Below are 19,684 nucleotides of genomic sequence, written 5' to 3' on the forward strand. Positions count from 1 at the left end.
TACAAAAACAGAATGACTATGATGGAATTAGATCTGGGCTGATACTGTATTGCAAAGCAATGTTCTATATGATATGCGTCTCCAGATGTTGCCTATTCATATAAAAAATGAAAAAAATCTAAAATTGGTAACATAGCTACATGGTAGATAAGTTTGGATAATCACACAGGCCCATCAAGTCCACCCTATAAACCTATCAAGATGATGAAGATGAGGGAAAAATCCTCCATGAGGTGGATACCAATTGCCCCATTAGAAGAAAAAATATGATATAGGCTTAATGGATCTCAGTCTTGCAATTTGCTCATTTAGATTCAGGATCTGCGCTTCCAAATGGGCAATGTGCTTACATCTTGCAAAGCAGTATGCCCAACCAAACCCCTGCTCAAGCCAAGTATACATAGTGTAAAGTGTACACTGGACCATATTGTTAAGTATGGGGCACATCTTACCTAACGTGGACTGTTACACAAAAACAAAAAGAAATAAAATCACAGTCAACTGACAATCTAAAATGTTCACTAACTTTTCAGACAACTTAGTCCTTTCACAGAGCATGTGATTTTGGACCAAAACTTAATACACTTAATTAAACTAAAATTAAAAATGTTGCTGTTTTTTACTCGAAAGATCCTGATACCAGGAATCTCCCTGCTAGCTATTTTACAGTTGACTCCTTTGTTACTAAGGAAGTACGTCCCTAGCAGTAAGATGGAAAGACAGTAAGACTCCAGGTAAAGGGTTTTCTTTCTTCACATAGTGAATGCAGATAGGAGAGACTGATTCTACTCACAGCCTGCACAGACATGTCTGCAAACCACAAGGCAGCGCCGCACCTCCCATGAGGCGACCTGAAGCGACCGCTTCAGGCGGCGCTATGCCAGGGCCCCGGGGAGGGCGGCATTTTTGCTTACCTAAGCCAGTCCAGGACAAGCTGTCCTGGACTGGCTTAGCGTCACCGTCACCGAGCGGTGGATCATGCTCAGGCAGAGAGCAGGTCCTCTCCGTGCCTGCTCTCTGCCTGCTAACGCCGCTCCGCCCCACCCCCTTCACTCCGCCCCCTGTTGTCCGCCTCGGGCGGCAAAAAAGGCAGGTTCACCCCTGCCACAAGGACTGAAGTTTCTGCACATCTCATAGCTTACAATGTAAGAAAAGTCTTCTATGTATCTTACTTTATTCACATCTCAGTATTTTACTAGCCCTATAATGCATAGCAAAATTTTTATCCTTGATATGTTATATTGTAAAAGCCGGATCCTTAGAAATATGTTTGAGTCAGAACTTCAAAGGTTTATTCCTTTTATTATCATAAATTTACCAAATCCCTCCTGTAATCATGTTATTTACATATCATTCACAATGCGCATTTCATACATTTTCACTCTAGCAAATATTTAGCCAAGCGTCTACATTCCCTCCTGCAATATATACTGTAGATAATATTAATTGCTATTATACTTACTGATTATTTCTAATATATTTGTCTCTTTAGACAATATTTTCTTATGTTACGCTATATTGATTTCTCACTTTCATAAGTGAACATAAATATTTCTACATTGTATTCATGTCTTCCTTTTCAGTAACAAATGTAACAAGACAACTGTGCACATCCATAGACACTGAATCACACAAAAACCAACCAAACATTTCATCTTTTTTATGGCCAGTTATCTTTCTCAATATCAACTTAAAGGGAATATATTAAAATCAGACTGGAAAGCATTCCTTTTTATAATGTTTTTATTTTCAGGTTTTTTTTATTTTCTGTAAATCTATTTTCAGTTAAAAAACTGTAATTTTCTGTACCTACAGTGAGTACAGACAGTATTCAGACCCCTTTAAATTTTTCACTCTTTGTTTCATTGCAGCCATTTGCTAAAATCAAAAAAGTTCATTTTATTTATCATTAATGTACACTCAGCACCCCATCTTGACAGAAAAAAAACAGAAATGTAGATATTTTTACAAATTTATTAAAAAAGAAAAACTCACATGGTGTCCATTTCCTTCTGATCCTCCTTGAGATGGTTCTACTTGATTAAGAAAGGCACACACCTGTCTACATAAGACCTCATAGCTCACAGTGCATGTCAGAGCAAATAAGAATAATGAGGTCAAAGGAACTGTCCAAGGAGTTCAGAGACAGAATTGTGGCAAGTCACAGATCTGGCCAAGGTTACAAAAGAAAACCAGGCACTTCTCATCATCTGCTCAATACAATCCCAGCAGTGAGACATGGCAGTGGCAGTATCATGCAAAGGTGTTTTCCAGCTGCAGGGACAGGATGACTGGTTGCAATTGAAGGAAAGATGAATGTGACCAAGTACAGAGATATCCTGGAAGAAAACCTCTTCCATAGTTCTCTGGACCTCCAACAAGACAATGACCCTAAGCACACAACTAAAATAACAAAGGAGTGGCTTCAGAACAACTCTGTGACCATTTTTGACTGGCCCATCCAAAGACCTGACCTCAACCCAATTGAGCATCTTGGGACAGACCTGAAAATGGCTGTCCACCAATGTTCACCATGCAATCTGATGGAACTGGAGAGGATCTGCAAGGAAGAATGGCAGAGGATCTTGAAATCCAGATGTGAACAACTTTTTGCATCATTCCCAGGAAGACTCATAGTTGTACTAGCTCAAAAGGGTGCAAATACTCAATACTGAGCAAAGGGGCTGAATACTTATGACCATGTGATGTTTCAGTTTTTTTTTTTAATACATTTACAAAAATATCTACATTTATGGTTTTTATCTGTCAAGATGGGGTGCTGAGTGTACATTAATGAAAAATAAAATGAACTTTGTTTGATTTTAGAAAATGGTTGCAATGAAACAAAGAGTGAAAAATTTACAGGGTCTGAATACTTTCCGAACCAACTGTATATTGGCTGTTATCTTGACTGTACTGTTGTTACCAGCATGTGGAGATATTCTTTACAGGAACCACATGGACTTTGGGCAGCAACAGCCTAGTGCTGCCTCACTGACTTCTCTAGTAAAGATTTATAGAAAAGATAGTATGCTCTCTGACATGTGGAGAGGTCATTGTGGAAGAATAGTAGATACATTTTGAGATCACCTGTTGTGACTGGTGTTAACTTTGTAATTCTGACTGTGATGCTAATGAAGTGATTGTTAAAAAGTGAACAGATTAGTGAACAGAACAGGAAGGCTATTTTCAGGCTTAGTGACCAGTGTGAAAACTGCAGGAATTCAGAATTTGTGATGAAAAAAAAAAAGAAAAAGAAAAAATGACATAGAAAATGAAAATAACAAAATCTATGATTTAAACAATAATTCATTTTCTGTGACACATTCCCTTTATCTGCCTGTCTTCTCCCAGGGCCCATTTCCCATTCTCATCTCCATTGTTTATGGTTTACTTTTTTTGGTTTTAGGCTCAACGTTTTTTCCTAATGACCGTGAGAGGCAATCACAGTTTTTATTACTCTTGAAGAAAATGATTGATATGTCAATCCTAGTCCCATTTTCTAAGGAAAGCCATGCACATTAGATAGCAGTCAAGTGAATGACAATGTATCTGACAGCTATCTCTTCCAACCCCATACATATGCGTTTTTAGCTGAATACACAGAAATTCTCATTAGGATGAAGGAAGTACCCACTGCCAGACTCCTCTAGGGGCGGCTTATCGCTCTAAGAGGAAAATGTTTAAGAAGTTCTAGTAAGTATTGCTAACATCTCTCACTCCCAGATTCTTTAAGTTATTGCTTTTTTTTTTTTTTTTTTTTTTTTTTTTTTAAGATACATTGCTTCCACTAATCCTACTAATATTATAAATATGAAAGTTTGTGTGTTTGGATGTTTGTGTGTTTGTTCCTCAATCACGCAGAAACAGCTGAACGGATTTGAATGAAATTTGGCACATAGATAGATTGTAACCTCGATTAAACCATAGGCTTCCTTTTATCCTAGTAAATGGCTTCACGACTGTTATGAATTTATGTTCACTTACTATATTACACTGCTCTTATCTCAGCTTCTGAGAAAGCCAGGGCTGTTATCTCTCTGTGTAAACACACACTAACCCTCAGTGGTTTGTGTTCATGCATTTGCATATTATCTGATCTGCTCCAGGCACTTCTGACAAACTGACATGGGCAAACACCTTTAATCCAAATTGGCAGTTTGCTAATTTTCAACATGCCTGGAAAAAGAAAATCTAATTTGTCGCAAACAACAAGAGCTATGAAGGTAGCCAGAAGTCACACAGTTCTCCTCACGTGGCGCTGAGGGGAATCATTGATGTCAACAACACACTCATTATATGAGCGAGCTGCTAAGATCCCGGAACAATCACAGGCACAGTGCAAGAAACAAGTTCAGCAGCAGGCCAGCTTGAGAGCTGCCAAAACGCTGGAGCATGCAAATCATTAACGCCAACAACACACTCATTATATGGCATCCCAGCGAGCTGCTGAGATACTGGAACAATCACGGGCACAGCACGAGAAATGAGTTCAGCAGCAGGCCAGCTTGACAACTGTCAAAACGCCAGAGCAGGCGGATCATCAACACCAACAACATGCTCATTATATGATATCCCAGCAAGGAGCTGAGATGCTGGAACAATCACAGGCATGGTGTGAGCAACAAGGTCAGCAGAGGACAGCTTGAGAGCTGCCAAAATGACGGAACAGGCAAACCATCGAAGCCAGCAATTTGTTGAATATAGGCGGATCATCAATGCCAACAACCCGCAGATGAAGTCACGGGCAAAGGCTAGTAATTTTATAATCTATATTATTGGTTTTCTCTTCTTAACTATTGTTACGGCAGCTGCAGTTAATTTTTATTGTCCTTCTGGGTTCACACCAACATTCGGTGTCTATAGTCAGGTTCCGGCAGAACACGGAATTTTCCTGCATGTCCGACTTTGTGTCCGGTTAAAAAAAAAAAACTGTTTTGCCACGGAGAGCTCAAAATGCTCACCGGCGCTCAAGGCCGGACACTTTTCAAACCCATTCAAATGAATGGGTTTGAAAAATGCCTGCAGGTTTCCGTCTCCTGTCCAGTTTCTGGCAGGAAACGGAAACCTGTATGAATGGAGACTGGGCGCAGATATGAACAAGCCCTTAGTTTGATTTAATTATATATTTCTAATTCTTGTTTGGCAAAACTTATAAAAGTAAAAACAAAAATAGCGTGTTAGGTTCACACTAGTGTCGGCCTATCCTTTGTTCTAGTCTATAGGAGAACCATTACAATGGATATGCGGATCTCTACAACAGCAGACACATATGGAGCCTGATGGACTCAATTAAATAGAATGGGATTCCTTGGGTGTCTATTCTTTTAAAATGGGCGTATCAGTATAAAGACAGCCTTTACTGCACCAGCATGAAGGCAATATAAGTCCATAGACTGTAGTAACACCTTGTATATTTTAGCATATATTCACCAGCATGATAAAATTTTAGCACTTACAGTAAATATAAACCAAAATCTATCCAGTATATAAAGCAACTGCATACAAGGCAATTCCCTTTAAATTCTACATGTGTCAGTTGAAATAATTGGAAAAGGACCTGCAGGAAATCTTATATTATCCCGCAATATCCTGCAGAAACTGCAGAATTCAGTTTATATTCAGCGTGCTGTACTGCAAAGTGTATACGGGACACATACTGTAGCGTGCAGTCTGCTGACTGCATCTATACAATATATACTGAGAATCATACTTATTTGGTAATCTAAAATGCTTCCATTTGTAAAAAGGAGTGTATTCAATTATAATAAGTGACTCCAAGGTAAAGCTTGACTTGGAAGCAGACACGGTTTTCTCAGGATGTGCTGGAGGATCAGCAGCATTTTGGCCTGTGTCCTGTTGCACATGGAAACAGTGTTAGCTGAACAAGAATTTCATGATAAGTTAAAGGCTATTCTAGTTTACCGTGGTGGTCGCGGTTGAAGTGGTGCTGCTCCGTGAACCCCACATCTGTTGAAATTGCACTCTAATTTCAGCAAAGGTTTCTATAATCACAGCAATGAAGACATTCTAAAGAAAGCAAAGTTACTGGTGTTAATATGAGGAGAACAGGCATTTGCTTAATACTAACAGACGTGATGATTACATTCCAGGCAATAAATTATACAATACCTTAACAAGCCAAGCAAGGAAGAAAATGAGGGTAATGAAGTAGAAATAGGAGCGCCATCTGGGGAAACTGTCAATGGCTCTGTACATAAGGAAAACCCACCCTTCCTGAGAGGCAGCTTCATATACGGTAAAGATGCTGGTTCCTGGAGGAGAGAAACAGGTTTTTAACAAACTATGCAGCCGTGGTATCCTAGGATACAATGCACTGATAAGATTCCTGCCACTGAAAGTCTATCATGCAGCATGACTCACAGTCTGGGTAATGCATTCAATGTCTATCCGACATATACCGAAGAAAACAATACACCAGGTAGATTTACATTATTCTCAAACATAAAAGTAATGAAATACTGAATGTACAGAGGGAAATAAGAAATCACGACTGCAAACTGTAATAAGCATAAGAAACCTTCAATGTGCACAGAAAAGCTATAGGTGACAGGTGCCCTTCATTTTTTATTGAAATATTCCTTATAGTCATATAGGTGCTGTGGAGCTGAATCTGTGTCTAGGGTGATGAAGAGGATGACAGTGACAATGGTAGTAATGATAGTATACAATATAATCAAAGATTTTTTTAAAAAAAACCCTCCAAACCCTGCTGTTTGGCATCTTCTTCCCTTCTATAACATATGCAGCAAGTACATACAGGCAAGATACAGAAAACTGAAAAATTGGGCCAAGCGGTTTAGTTTCTGATACTGACAGCAACTTCAGAGATATTGCCTTTCTTCTTAGATATGATCTTTTCTTCCATTAGAAGGAATTATGCAGCAGATGGTGAACCTAGGTGAACTACTCTATTACATTACTATTTTATTTTCTTCAGATTATTAGCTAGATTCACAAAGAAATTGGGAAAAAAAATAACTGCATCTTTTACCCATTCACTCTATTTTTCTGATGTTGTATGTTAACAAGTGACGCTGTTCACATACTAAATTACGTGACCATGGAATCCTACTGAATATTGTATGGTAGCAAACCTTTCAGGAATTCCTTTATCATCACTGTCTTCCTCCGAAGACCCAGACAATTGGGTATGTGTATAAAAAATATTTGCCACAGCGTACAAGACAGCTGTCATTCCACATGCACGTGCAGAATACTATAGCAAAGATAAAGAACACTTAGCAGAAATGGTGATAATGACACTCAACTAGTTCTATGGCTCAACGGCGTGGAGAACAACAAGTCATAAAAAGCGTAATCCAGCATACTAAAAATGTATTACATGCAAAGTCCTCAGCCCTTAGAACAAATAACAGTCAATGTCAGATTGCCCAGTGTCAGCCATCCCTCCAGTTGGAGCAGTATTTGGAAAAGGGTCATTAATTCGATAAAACAAGAACAGATACATAGAGTACATTGCAACTTCTTTCACAGTAGAATATCTGTATTATTGTAGCATATAGCGGCTATTCAAATTAATAGATCTGTTAACAGTCACATAAGAGCCTAACATTAAAGGGGCTATCCAGGATTAGAAAACATGGCTGCTCACTTCTTCTCAAAAAGATACATCATGTCTGTTAGCCACATGACAATGCTACAGCTCAATCCCAATCAAATGAATACTGACCTGCAGAATGGCCATGTAACCAATGGACATGATGTCATTTCCTGAGAAGTGACATCATGAGATCCTAAACTGAATAACCCCTTTAATTCAATATGAGCAAGACTTTAGTTATTTTAAATATTTTAAACCTGTGTTAACATTACAAATATGAGCAAACATACGAATTACAGTAGAAGCGATGGCTGTAAACCATGCGGCTTTGCATGCTGCCATAGATTTCTAATTAATCCTTAAAACCAATTCTTTATTGGCTGTTCATGCCTAATGGCTGGTGGATTTGATGGTAATTCTGCAAAACCATCATAACCATGTCGCATAACTAAAAAGTAAGGAAAGGAAAAAAAATGACTTGAGTAAAAAGGGATGGAGACTGGTGTCTTACTTACTGGAATAACAAGGTTTTTCCAAATTGAGTGAGCAGGTTTTATGTGGTATAATTGAAATAAAAGAGTTATTTCTGTTGCTGATAGAATATAGTAGCCTCTTAGATACTAACATAATAGTACATGCAGCCGAGCAAAGTCAGATGTGTTTGTTTTGTAAATCCCACACAGAAACAGTTAATAAAATTTAAGTAATAAGATATAAGCACTCCAAAATGGTGTAAATAAAAAGTACATCTCATCCCCAAAAAACAAACCCTCTTTTGATTATGGAACAAGAAACATAAATATATATATATATATATATATATATATATATATATATATATATATATATATATATATATACAGCTTGTACAATGTGACAAAACAAACAAAAATTGCCACCATCCTTTGGGCAAAACTGGCTGGGTCAGGAAGGGAAATAAGCCAGCTGTGCAAGCAGATACCTTATGGTTAGAATTTCTAAGAAAAAATAAACGTCAGATCTGACCCCTCCAGAATTCCCCTATCCCCAGTTATAGGAGCCAGTGGAAAAATAGTGTAGGATTTGGTGTACCCAAGGTAAACTGCATATCTTACAAATTCACTATTGGGAAACTAATGCTCACTACACCCCTTCATAAATTACTGAAGGAGTATAAATTTCAAAATGTGGTCTATTTTTGTAGGATTCCATTTTACTGATACATTAGGAGCTCTGTAATCATGGCATCCAAAAACCAAACCATCTAAATCTGTGCTCTGAAAGCCAATGAGCGCTTTTTTTCTTCTCTGCGTCGAAACAGCAGTTTATGCCCATATATATAGCGTCACGTGGGGTATCCCAGTTACAACAATGTCACATGTAGGTATAAACTGCTGTTTGGGCACACAGCCGGGCATAGAAGGAAGGCAGCACCATTTGGTTTTTGGAGCACCGATTTTTGGAAACCATGCCACTTTTGCAGAGTTCCTGAAATTCCAGTAAAGTGTAATCCCCTGATGTGTGACCTATTTTAGCAGAATCTTAATAAAAGTTATATTTTAGTGTACTGATTTTGATAATTTTTTAATTAGTTTTCAAAATGTAGTCACTTTGTGGGGGTTTCCACTATTTTGATAGCTTAGGGGCACTGCAAATATGACATGGTGCTGAAACTGATCACAGCAAAATTTGCTCTCCAAAAGCTTATTGGCACTCCTTCTGCATCTTGCTGTGTTTCCATACATCATTTTACATCTACATATGAAGTATTTTGGTAGTTGGAAGAACTAGGGCTAAATTAATGTATTAGTAAAAGAAATTGAAATGTGTACATTTTATCTCCATTTTGTTTTAATTCCTGTGAAACTCTTAAAGGGTTAACCTTCCTATATGTTGTTTTGACTTATTTAAGACGTACAGTTTTGAAAAAGGGGTAATTATGAAAAAGGGGTAATACAGAAGCCTTTCAAAGCCCCTTCAGAATTGAATTGGTCCCTTGAAAATTTGGTTTTGGAAATATATTTGAAAATCTGGAAATTGTTTAATTGTTGTAAAATTGATGCAATGATTAAATGAAAGATTTTGCAAGGGGATTGGACAATATTCTTGCAAAAAACATAACTATACATTATATGTGCAAGATTAATTATATGTGCAAGAGAAACAAGTTCACATAGCAGGCAAACAAAGCAGCATTTCCAAAGCAATATATTCAGGAAAAGTCTTCAATTTACATAAGATACCAGTATAGATAGGCTATTTGAGATTGGACAGCCCTTTTAACCTCTACACGCTGCAATGTATTTGTCATGGTGATCATGTAGGCACTGCCATTGTACCTGCGTGATCACCAGCAGAAGCCCAGCTGAAACACCCAGCTAGGTCCCAGTTGCAACTGTCAGGGTTGGATAACTTTATTCTCCAGCAGTTTAACCCTTTGCATTTAGCAACCACTGAACATAAAGTGGCAAGACAAAGGGAAGGGGTTCCCTCTGCCAGTCACTTAAAAATACAGCTTATCTTGGCAAAATCAAGCCATCATATGGCGACATTAATGGGAACATATAAAAAATATATGGCTCTCAGAAGTCAACATGAATAAAGCATAAAGGTATTCTTCATTCTGAAGGTTAATATAGGTTGTGTCATTATGGGGTTCAACCAGCAACACGGAAAGATCAGGCTTAACTCAATGCCATTTTCCCAATAAAAATGAGTGCCCCCATTGCCGAGATATTCATTTATTTCACAATATGCAAATGAAAAATCTGAAGCTCTGAGGGCAGCTCCTTTTCTCCACCAAGCCCCATATAGTTCTAATACACTGTTACCAGTAAGTATTTGGACATTTGTGGTAGAATAGAAAAAAATTATTCATATTCAATAGTTGGTAGAACCCAGTAGATGCTTTCTTACGGATGGTATTGATCGACACAATACTCCCGGATGCCTGTTGAAACTCCTGGTGCATGTGAGCCATCGGTTGGGTGCGGTTCTTCCAAATCTCTATGGCTAGCACCCGTCGGTCTCTAATATCTCCCAGTTTTGAGGGTCTGGCGACTCGGGGCACATTCCGACAATCACCGTTCACTTTCCACTTCGTAATCACATAGGCCACTATTGATTTTGGGTAATTCAGTTCGCTTGCTATGTCCCTTAAAGATTGACCATTTCTGTGGTACCCCACAATTACCCCTTTCTCGAAATCGGACAACTCTGCACTTTGTGTCATCTTGCATGCGACTAATGCCAATGCTGTTTACTATTTAATGGCGGAAGGCGCGACATACATCACGACCGTAGTTATCTTTATTTGCATGGGTGTCCAAATACTTATTGGTAGACAGTGTACTACCTAATCATAAAGTACATTACACCGTAAAACTCTAAACATGGAATAATGGTATACTATAACATAAATATACCGTATAAAACTAGAGAATAGGCAAGCTAAAGCTTAGCATTCATTTGTCACCAGCTTAGTTACTTATAGACTATTCTCTTTAGAATCACCATAGATTAAAAAGAAAAAGAAGTAGAGAATGTATCTTCAAGCAAAGCTTTATATACAGCCTTGAAAACTAGTAGGTTAGAGAATTTAAAGATTATAAAATAGCCAAAGAAAAACAGGAAATCAGATTACATAGTGACTGTAATATTATATAGTCAGTGGCATCAGAACACAAGAAAACAGAAAAGATTAACATGTATAGCTGATCATACATAACTTTCAATTCAGACAGAAATTATTTATTGTATCAAACACTCCATTACACAATGTCGGCTGTTTCAATTGTCTGATATTTCATTATTCTTGTACAGGATTTATTTATACTGCTATCTGCTATCATCTACATTTAATTCAAGGAATGCATAGCCTCAGATATCTTTTAATAAAGGATTCTTTAAATGTTTTTTTCTTCTCTTAATGTACTTTACATAATATGTGTAGAAAACTTGCAGATCTATTCTGCTGTATTATTCCATACACCTTTCTGTGTCATTCTATATACCTATTTTAATATTCTGCAAAAAAAAAAACCAAAAAAACTATGTATGACACTTAGGTGAATAAGGTTTAGTAGATACACAAAATCACAATCATCAATACGTTGAAAAGAGGGAATACACTGAAATATTACACCAATGTACAGAGGGCAATCGTCAACTGGCCACCAGTTGGTGAGAAGATGATAGATATTATTAGTTTCAAGGGGTGTTTCTGGACTTTTATAGTGATGGCTTACCATTAGCATATATCATTGATATCTCATTTAGAATGTCCAACAACCCCACTGATCAGCTGATTAAAGTGGCCGCAGTGCTCGGGTAGGTGCTGTAGCCTCTTTACTTCTGTACCAAACAGAGCACCATACAACAGCTGTACCTGATACTGAAACCCTCGTTCACTTGAATAGGACTGAGCTGCAGAAGAATGATATAATGGACATGAAGTCAGTCACTAAGAAGAGGCCACCAAGAGCCCTTCAATCAATCTGGTATTAGCTAATATAAAAGTCTGCACTACTTCATCTTTCCAGTGCTTTAGGCAAGTTAAAAAACCCATTGGGGCATGACCAGCAGCAGATTAAGTTACAAGAGCCCTGTTCTGTTCAGAAAGCTCAGGGCCACCTACTCCTAACTCTCCCCAAAGGATTGGGCATGTTGGATTCCCTCAGGCAGCAGCTTATCTTATGTGAGAACAAAAGCTGACATGTTGAAATCCAACATGCATGGTCCTATTTTCTCTCAACGTCTTCTGTCCAGGTAGAGTTGGCACACCACCATATACATTAGATGGCTTTGTCCTTTCCGGAAGAAGAGGTGTCTGGCAGTTGCAGGTTTCCTATTTTTCCAGAAGATAGGGAAATTCCCTGAGAATACATGTACGGTATATGGATGCCAGCTGTCTTAAGTATACAGGCAGCCTTCAAATGCTGTATATCCTGTTTTGTAAAAGTCTTAGCAATCAACAAGAAAAGCAACAAAAAGTAAACATTGTCAATGTAATTCAATTGGTCTTAGAATCAGGTACAGAAACACTTTGCTTCCCTAAGATAGTTAACACTACTTAGTTTAGTTAAAAATTTCCTTCAAGCTCACAGAACATGACAAAGAAACGCGTAATTTCACCTGCTGAACGGAAAACACTTGATTTTCCAGCTGCTTAACAAGTAACATATGCTATTAAAAATACTTATGCGCTAGATTCTCACAAAGCGATGAAGGGTGGGAAGCGTGCTGTTCTCAATGCTAGACTGTGTCAGCCAGTACATTATGATTTTCTATGCTTGTACATAGGAGCTTGCCTATTCAGCAATCGACTGGAGAGAACAAAAGTACGGGGCTTAAAAATCACACAAGTTAAGGAAAAAAAACGTGACTCACAGCCTGGTTATTTGCTGTGTACTACAGCTTCTAGGACATATTAATTTCCCAAGTAACACTGTTGTCTTTCCAAACAAGCTGAATAAGTGCTAAAGAGGCAAATTATTTATTGCTTAAAGAAAATCACCAAAATGATTTGCCTGTGATTTGGTTGTATAGTAATGGCTCCAATCAGCTAACAGTACCGCACAGCATATAATTCGTGGTACTTGGAAGGAGCTCGGCATGAGGGAAAATCCATGCAATCACAAACACTTCAGTGTACTGGAGAAATCACATAGTGTCATTGTGAAACATATCTTAGATCACCTTTTAAAATGAGCATGCAATTACATCAATTTAACCGTATAAGGAACCAGATGTATCCAATTTTACAGGCACTCTGAAAAATTAATGCTTACATGTAATGTCAAAGGTGTCATTATAGAAGACTCATAACTTTCTTGTAAAAGAAAAATAAGCCACAGTACAAACTAATAGAACCTAATAAACAATACAAGCCAAGTCTTAACAATGATACCATTCCTCAAAATTTGCTATACCCTAATTTGGAAAAAATCTGGAACCAATAGAATCATTACTTATTGATACTATTGTTATGCATGATGGGAAGGATGTAAATTGTTATTAAACACTTTATAACCAGGCCTGAAAAGGTCTTAAAAGGGGGTGTTCCATTACATACATAACCTCTAACCGCAGGATATGGGATAGATGTCAGATCACTTAGGGTCCGACTCCTGCAATCCCCACCCATCAGAATGGGAAACAGAAATTCCCCCTGAATTCCCTGTGAATAAAGCATTGGCTGGTGCACCATTCATTTATTTGGGACTGCTGAGATTGCAGTCCCCCTTGCGATCCTGTGGATAAGTCTATGAAGCAATAGAGGCATTCGTAAGCAAACCTTGCTGTGTGTGGGTGAGCATTATCCTACTGAAAAATGCCAGTTGGAAGACCTGAGATCAACACATTTGGCCGCAGGATGTCCTGCACATTTTGCTAAGCTGCTAGTGCCCCTCTTATAACTTCTAGGATCGACTGTCATATGTGATGTATCCCCAGATCATGACATCAGCAATTTCACCAGTTTGGCCAGCAAAATCACGATTGAAGCACTCACCGTGAGGCATCCATACTCAGACCTGACCGTTATCAATGCCCAAACAGAACGTGGATTTATCACTGAAGACAATATAATTCCACTCTGCAGAAGTCCAGGTTTCTCATTCACTGCACCCCCACAAACAAAAGCAATGATGGCTGCCTGTCAAGGATATTTATTGGGTTCTGGTACACCAAATTTCCTTCTGATAAATACCTGGAAATGATTTGGGCAGGGGTGTATAAAGAAGGTGCCGCCTGAGTCTGGATGGAGGATCTTGCTTCTTAACAGATCGAACAATCCTCTCTACTAGTGGAGTGTCTGCAGCCTGTTTGTGCATGCCCTTCCAACACCACCTGACAGAAGATGATGAGCAATTCTTTGAAACAAGCAACCTGCTTTTGTCAGTCCAATGATGTTACCTTTTTCAATGTCAGTTAGGCAAAATGTCTTCAAATGCATTGTACACATTTGTCTAGAAATAAACAAATGCTCACCAAGAGATACGCTACCCAAAAGTAGTCTCAGAGTCTTTTTAAAAGATAGCAAGGAAAGTACTATTACGCCCTCTTGTGGAAAGACACACTGTCTAACTAGACTATACCATATCATCATATGGTCATATAAAAAATACATCATATAAAAAAGTATAATGCATACTAATTTTACAAGCAGTAAATGTCTGTACAAATTACAGATGTGGATAACTTTATGAATAAGCAAATTAATTTACATATTTTCTCTTTATAGACTTAGTTGCTGTCTACTATATGCTTCAGTAAGATATTCTGTGCCTATTCCTTGATCATTAATTATTGCTGGTACATGATGGTAATTTCAATATCCAAGGTGTTGTTCCATAAAGAACATTTATCACACTGAAGTACTTGGCCGTTTCCATCTCTATGGACACTAAGTGGAGCAGTAGACGACATGTGTGACCATTTCCCTATTCATCCTCCCCACAGTTCCAGTGCTCTTGGGTGCCCTGGGATAGGGCTCTGAGAGATTAGACAATGACCACATTTTCACTGGATAGGTTCAAATGTCCTCTGTGGGACAACCCTTTATGTCTACAGTTTTGTTGAGAGGAAATAGTTGACCGTACCGACTGGCTGATGATAAGAATGTAGACATGTCTATTAGGTCATTGGAGCAGTCTCCTGAATTCTTATTACATTGTCATGGTATAAAGTCAATGATCTGAATTGCTTGTTCAAGACCAACCAGAAGAAACTCAGCGTAATGCCAGACCAAGAGGATTGAAAGAGGATCTTTATAACAAACCTAAATCCCTTGTTCTGAATGAATAGACCTTTGAAGGCAAATGACAATGAATTCAAAGAATAGAGAAGCAACTTCACAGAAGCAGAACATTTTCTTATTTTATCAAGTCTAATATTAGTGCACGAATAACGCAGCAAAATAATATTACCATTTTGTAGCATTGAAGATGAGCAATCTGAATAATTATATATCATTGCTTGGGTCCACAAGTGTTCCTAAGCAATTATTTCACAATATAAACTAGGTCCCAGAATATCAAACTAACAGATGGCCTATTTTTATTAAAAACAGAGAGGAATTTAAACATGTCAAAATCATGAATAGGAAATAATACCTTAGGGCCTGCGGTAGCTAAATGTCCTGGGAAAAAAGTAACATCAATGAAGCACATGTATGTATGAACCAGACTATAGGTATGCTATCCATGCTTTCAAGTGTTCCTTAGAGTTTAAACATAGATCACGGGGTTGAACTGACTTTATTGAATTGTTACATGCAGTAAGTCCTTCACATATTTCATAGCTCCTTGCTTTAAATTTTAGACCCTCCTAAATGGAAGGTATTGATTCTCTTTGCTGGGACCCAGCTAGTACAGAATCTTTACATCAATTCTCCCTGAAAGTACACAAAAAAGCTAGGTGGCTACTTCGTAGATCAATGTTCTACCCTCCAAAGATCCTTGAAACATGAGTGCTCTGTCTGTGCTGGCCTGAATTAGCAGGGTAATATGGAGATCATATAGGAATACCTACATTTTCATCGTCCATCCCCAGCATAGACCTTATTAGACAGGGTTATGTGTTGCTAATAGGAAATGATTTTTGTCCTTTCCAAATCAGATCACCTGATGAATGGTGGCATCCAATACCTATCGGGAACGGATACTTGCAGGCTAATCATCAACGTCAACAACACGCTCATTATATGGTGTCCAAGCGAGCTGCTGAGAAGCCGGAACAATCACAGGCTCGGCATGAGGTCCAAGTTCAGCAGCAGGACAGCTTAAGAGCTACCAAAACGCTGGACCAGGCAAACCATCGATGGCAGCAATTTGCTGCATATAGGCGGATCATCGAAGCCAAAAACACGAAGACGAAGTCGCGGGCAGAGACACACACACAAACGACATACAAGATACACGAGTGCAAAACTGGGCAATTCTTATAGGGCCACTACACCAACAAAAAATGAAATATACACGTGTGAAGCCGGGTCCTTCTGCTAATATATATACAGTATATATATATATGTATATATACAGTCCTATGAAAAAGTTTGGGCACCCCTATTAATCTTAATCATTTTTAGTTCTAAATATTTTGGTATTTGCAACAGCCATTTCAGTTTGATATATCTAATAACTGATGGACACAGTAATATTTCAGGATTGAAATGAGGTTTATTGTACTAACAGAAAATGCGCAATATGCATTAAACCAAAATTTGACCGGTGCAAAAGTATGGGCACCTCAACAGAAAAGTGACATTAATATTTAGTAGATCCTCCTTTTGCAAAGATAACAGCCTCTAGTCGCTTCCTGTAGCTTTTAATCAGTTCCTGGATCCTGGATAAAGGTATTTTGGACAAACAATTCAAGTTCAGTTAAGTTAGATGGTCGCCGAGCATGGACAGCCCGCTTCAAATCATCCCACAGATGTTCAATGATATTCAGGTCTGGGGACTGGGATGGCCATTCCAGAACATTGTAATTGTTCCTCTGCATGAATGCCTGAGGATTTGGAGCGGTGTTTTGGATCATTGTCTTGCTGAAATATCCATCCCCGGCGTAACTTCAACTTCGTCACTGATTCTTGAACATTATTCTCAAGAATCTGCTGATACTGAGTGGAATCCATGCGACCCTCAACTTTAACAAGATTCCCGATGCCGGCATTGGCCACACAGCCCCAAAGCATGATGGAACCTCCACCAAATTTTACAGTGGGTAGCATGTGTTTTTCTTGGAATGCTGTTTCTTTTTGGACGCCATGCATAACGCCTTTTTTTATAACCAAACCACTCAATTTTTGTTTCCAAAATGAAGCTGCCTTGTCCAAATGTGCTTTTTCATACCTCAGGCAACTCTATTTGTGGCGTACGTGCAGAAACGGCTTCTTTCTCATCACTCTCCCATACAGCTTCTATTTGTGCAAAGTGCGCTGTATAGTTGACCGATGCACAGTGACACCATCTGCAGCAAGATGATGCTGCAGCTCTTTGGAGGTGGTCTGTGGATTGTCCTTGACTGTTCTCACCATTCTTCTTCTCTGCCTTTCTGATATTTTTCTTGGCCTGCCACTTCTGGGCTTAACAAGAACTGTGCCTGTGGTCTTCCATTTCCTTACTATGTTCCTCACAGTGGAAACTGACAGGTTAAATCTCTGAGACAACGTTTTGTATCCTTCCCCTGAACAACTATGTTGAACAATCTTTGTTTTCAGATCATTTGAGAGCGGGCTGTCCATGTTCGGCGACCATCAAACTTAACTGAGCTTGAATTGTTTTGTAGAAAGAAATGGTCCAAAATACCTTCATCCAGGATCCAGGAACTGATTAAAAGCTACAGGAAGCGACTAGAGGCTGTTATCTTTGCAAAAGGAGGATGTACTAAATATTAATGTCACTTTTCTGTTGAGGTGCCCATATTTTTGCACCGGTCAAATTTTGGTTTAATGCATATTGCGCATTTTCTGTTTGTGTATATATACAGTCCTATGAAAAAGTTTGGGCACCCCTATTAATCTTAATCATTTTTAGTTCTAAATATTTTGGTGTTTGCAGCAGCCATTTCAGTTTGATATATCTAATAACTGATGGACACAGTAATATTTCAGGATTGAAATGAGGTTTATTGTACTAACAGAAAATGTGCAAAATGCATTAAACCAAAATTTGACCGGTGCAAATATATATATATATATATATATATATATACATATATATATATATATATATATGTATACACACACATACACACACATGTAGGAATCATGTTTATTTCTATAATTTCTATAATCCCGTCTATTGAACTTGGATAACAATATTATACTACATTCACATCTGCGCTTTGATTCCAGTTCATCTGGTCTGTCGGAAATCCAGAATGGAAAAATGGACAACAACATATCCTGAAAATGACAGACATGAATAGAGCCCGAGGAACACAATTGACTATAATGGGATTTGTCAGGTGTTCATTTTAACTGAAAACGTCGGACAAAAAAGTTGGCCTTGCAGCACCTTTTTGTCTAGTGATTTGTGATAGATCTGTGCCAAATACATGCCTCTTGCACTTGTGAACCTTAAAAGTTGTATTCCGGTCTCATAATGGGATATAATATCATTAGGATATGTGATAACTTTACGACCAGTGGAACAACAACCTATGGAACCAGAGCCAGTTTTGATTCAACGCTGAGATCCCAATTATTGTTTATTCCTGTACAGCAGCGCTCCTAGCCATCCAAATCTGCAGGAATCAGTGGCCAGACCCTTTCACATGAATGGAGCTGTGGTGCAGTTCCCTTGTACAGCAGGTGAGCAGATGCTACCGTGGAGGGAAAGACCTTGAACAGAGATTTAGTAGTGAGTGAGCACTATGATGGCTTCATGCTCAGGATTGGACTGGTGGAGTCCTAGAGGTCAGACCTCCACAAATAACCAAAAATATCCCATTAACATGAGTTACTTTTTAGCTAAATATACTATACATCAGAGGTCCCTGATCTGAAATGACTTGAGACCAACTTTGAAAGATAACAGGGTTTGCATGTGATCAAAAACTAGTCTGTCTATAAAATTATGATGATACAGATTCAGATATATTTGTGTTTACTAGAGATGAGCGAACAGTGTTCTATCGAACACATGTTCGATCGGATATCAGGGTGTTCGCCATGTTCGAATCGAATCGAACACCGCGTGGTAAAGTGTGCCAAAATTCGATTCCCCTCCCACCTTCCCTGGCGCCTTTTTTGCACCAATAACAGCGCAGAGGAGGTGGGACAGGAACTACGACACTGGGGGCATTGAAAAAAATACTTCATCGGGCTAATAGAATGCATTGGCCAGCGTTGATTGGCCAGAGTACGGAATTCGGCCAATCAGCGCTGGCTCTGCTGGAGGAGGCGTAGTCTAAGATCGCTCCACACCAGTCTCCATTCAGGTCCGACCTTAGACTCCGCCTCCTCCAGCAGAGCCAGCGCTGATTGGCCGAATTCCGTACTCTGGCCAATCAGCACTGGCTAATGCATTGTATTGGCGTGATGAAGCAGTGCTGAATGTGTGTGCTTAGCACACACATTCAGCTCTACTTCATCGGGCTAATAGAATGCATTGG

The 19,684-nt window shown here is 38.7% G+C and overlaps 1 protein-coding gene across 2 annotated transcripts in view; it reads right to left on the reverse strand.

Annotated features, from left to right (window-relative positions):
* Window positions 1-19,684, reverse strand: part of NALCN (sodium leak channel, non-selective) — a 356,507-nt gene that overhangs the window by 217,807 nt on the left and 119,016 nt on the right. For both annotated transcript variants that reach the window (XM_075265321.1, XM_075265319.1), the window contains 2 exons: window positions 6,133-6,275; window positions 5,926-6,030 (listed from right to left, as the gene is read on the reverse strand). In XM_075265321.1, coding sequence (XP_075121422.1) covers window positions 5,926-6,030; window positions 6,133-6,275 — 248 coding nt within the window. The remainder of the gene's footprint in view (window positions 1-5,925; window positions 6,031-6,132; window positions 6,276-19,684) is intronic.

Source organism: Leptodactylus fuscus, chromosome 2 (assembly GCF_031893055.1).
Source record: "Leptodactylus fuscus isolate aLepFus1 chromosome 2, aLepFus1.hap2, whole genome shotgun sequence".
Lineage (NCBI taxonomy): Eukaryota > Metazoa > Chordata > Amphibia > Anura > Leptodactylidae > Leptodactylus > Leptodactylus fuscus.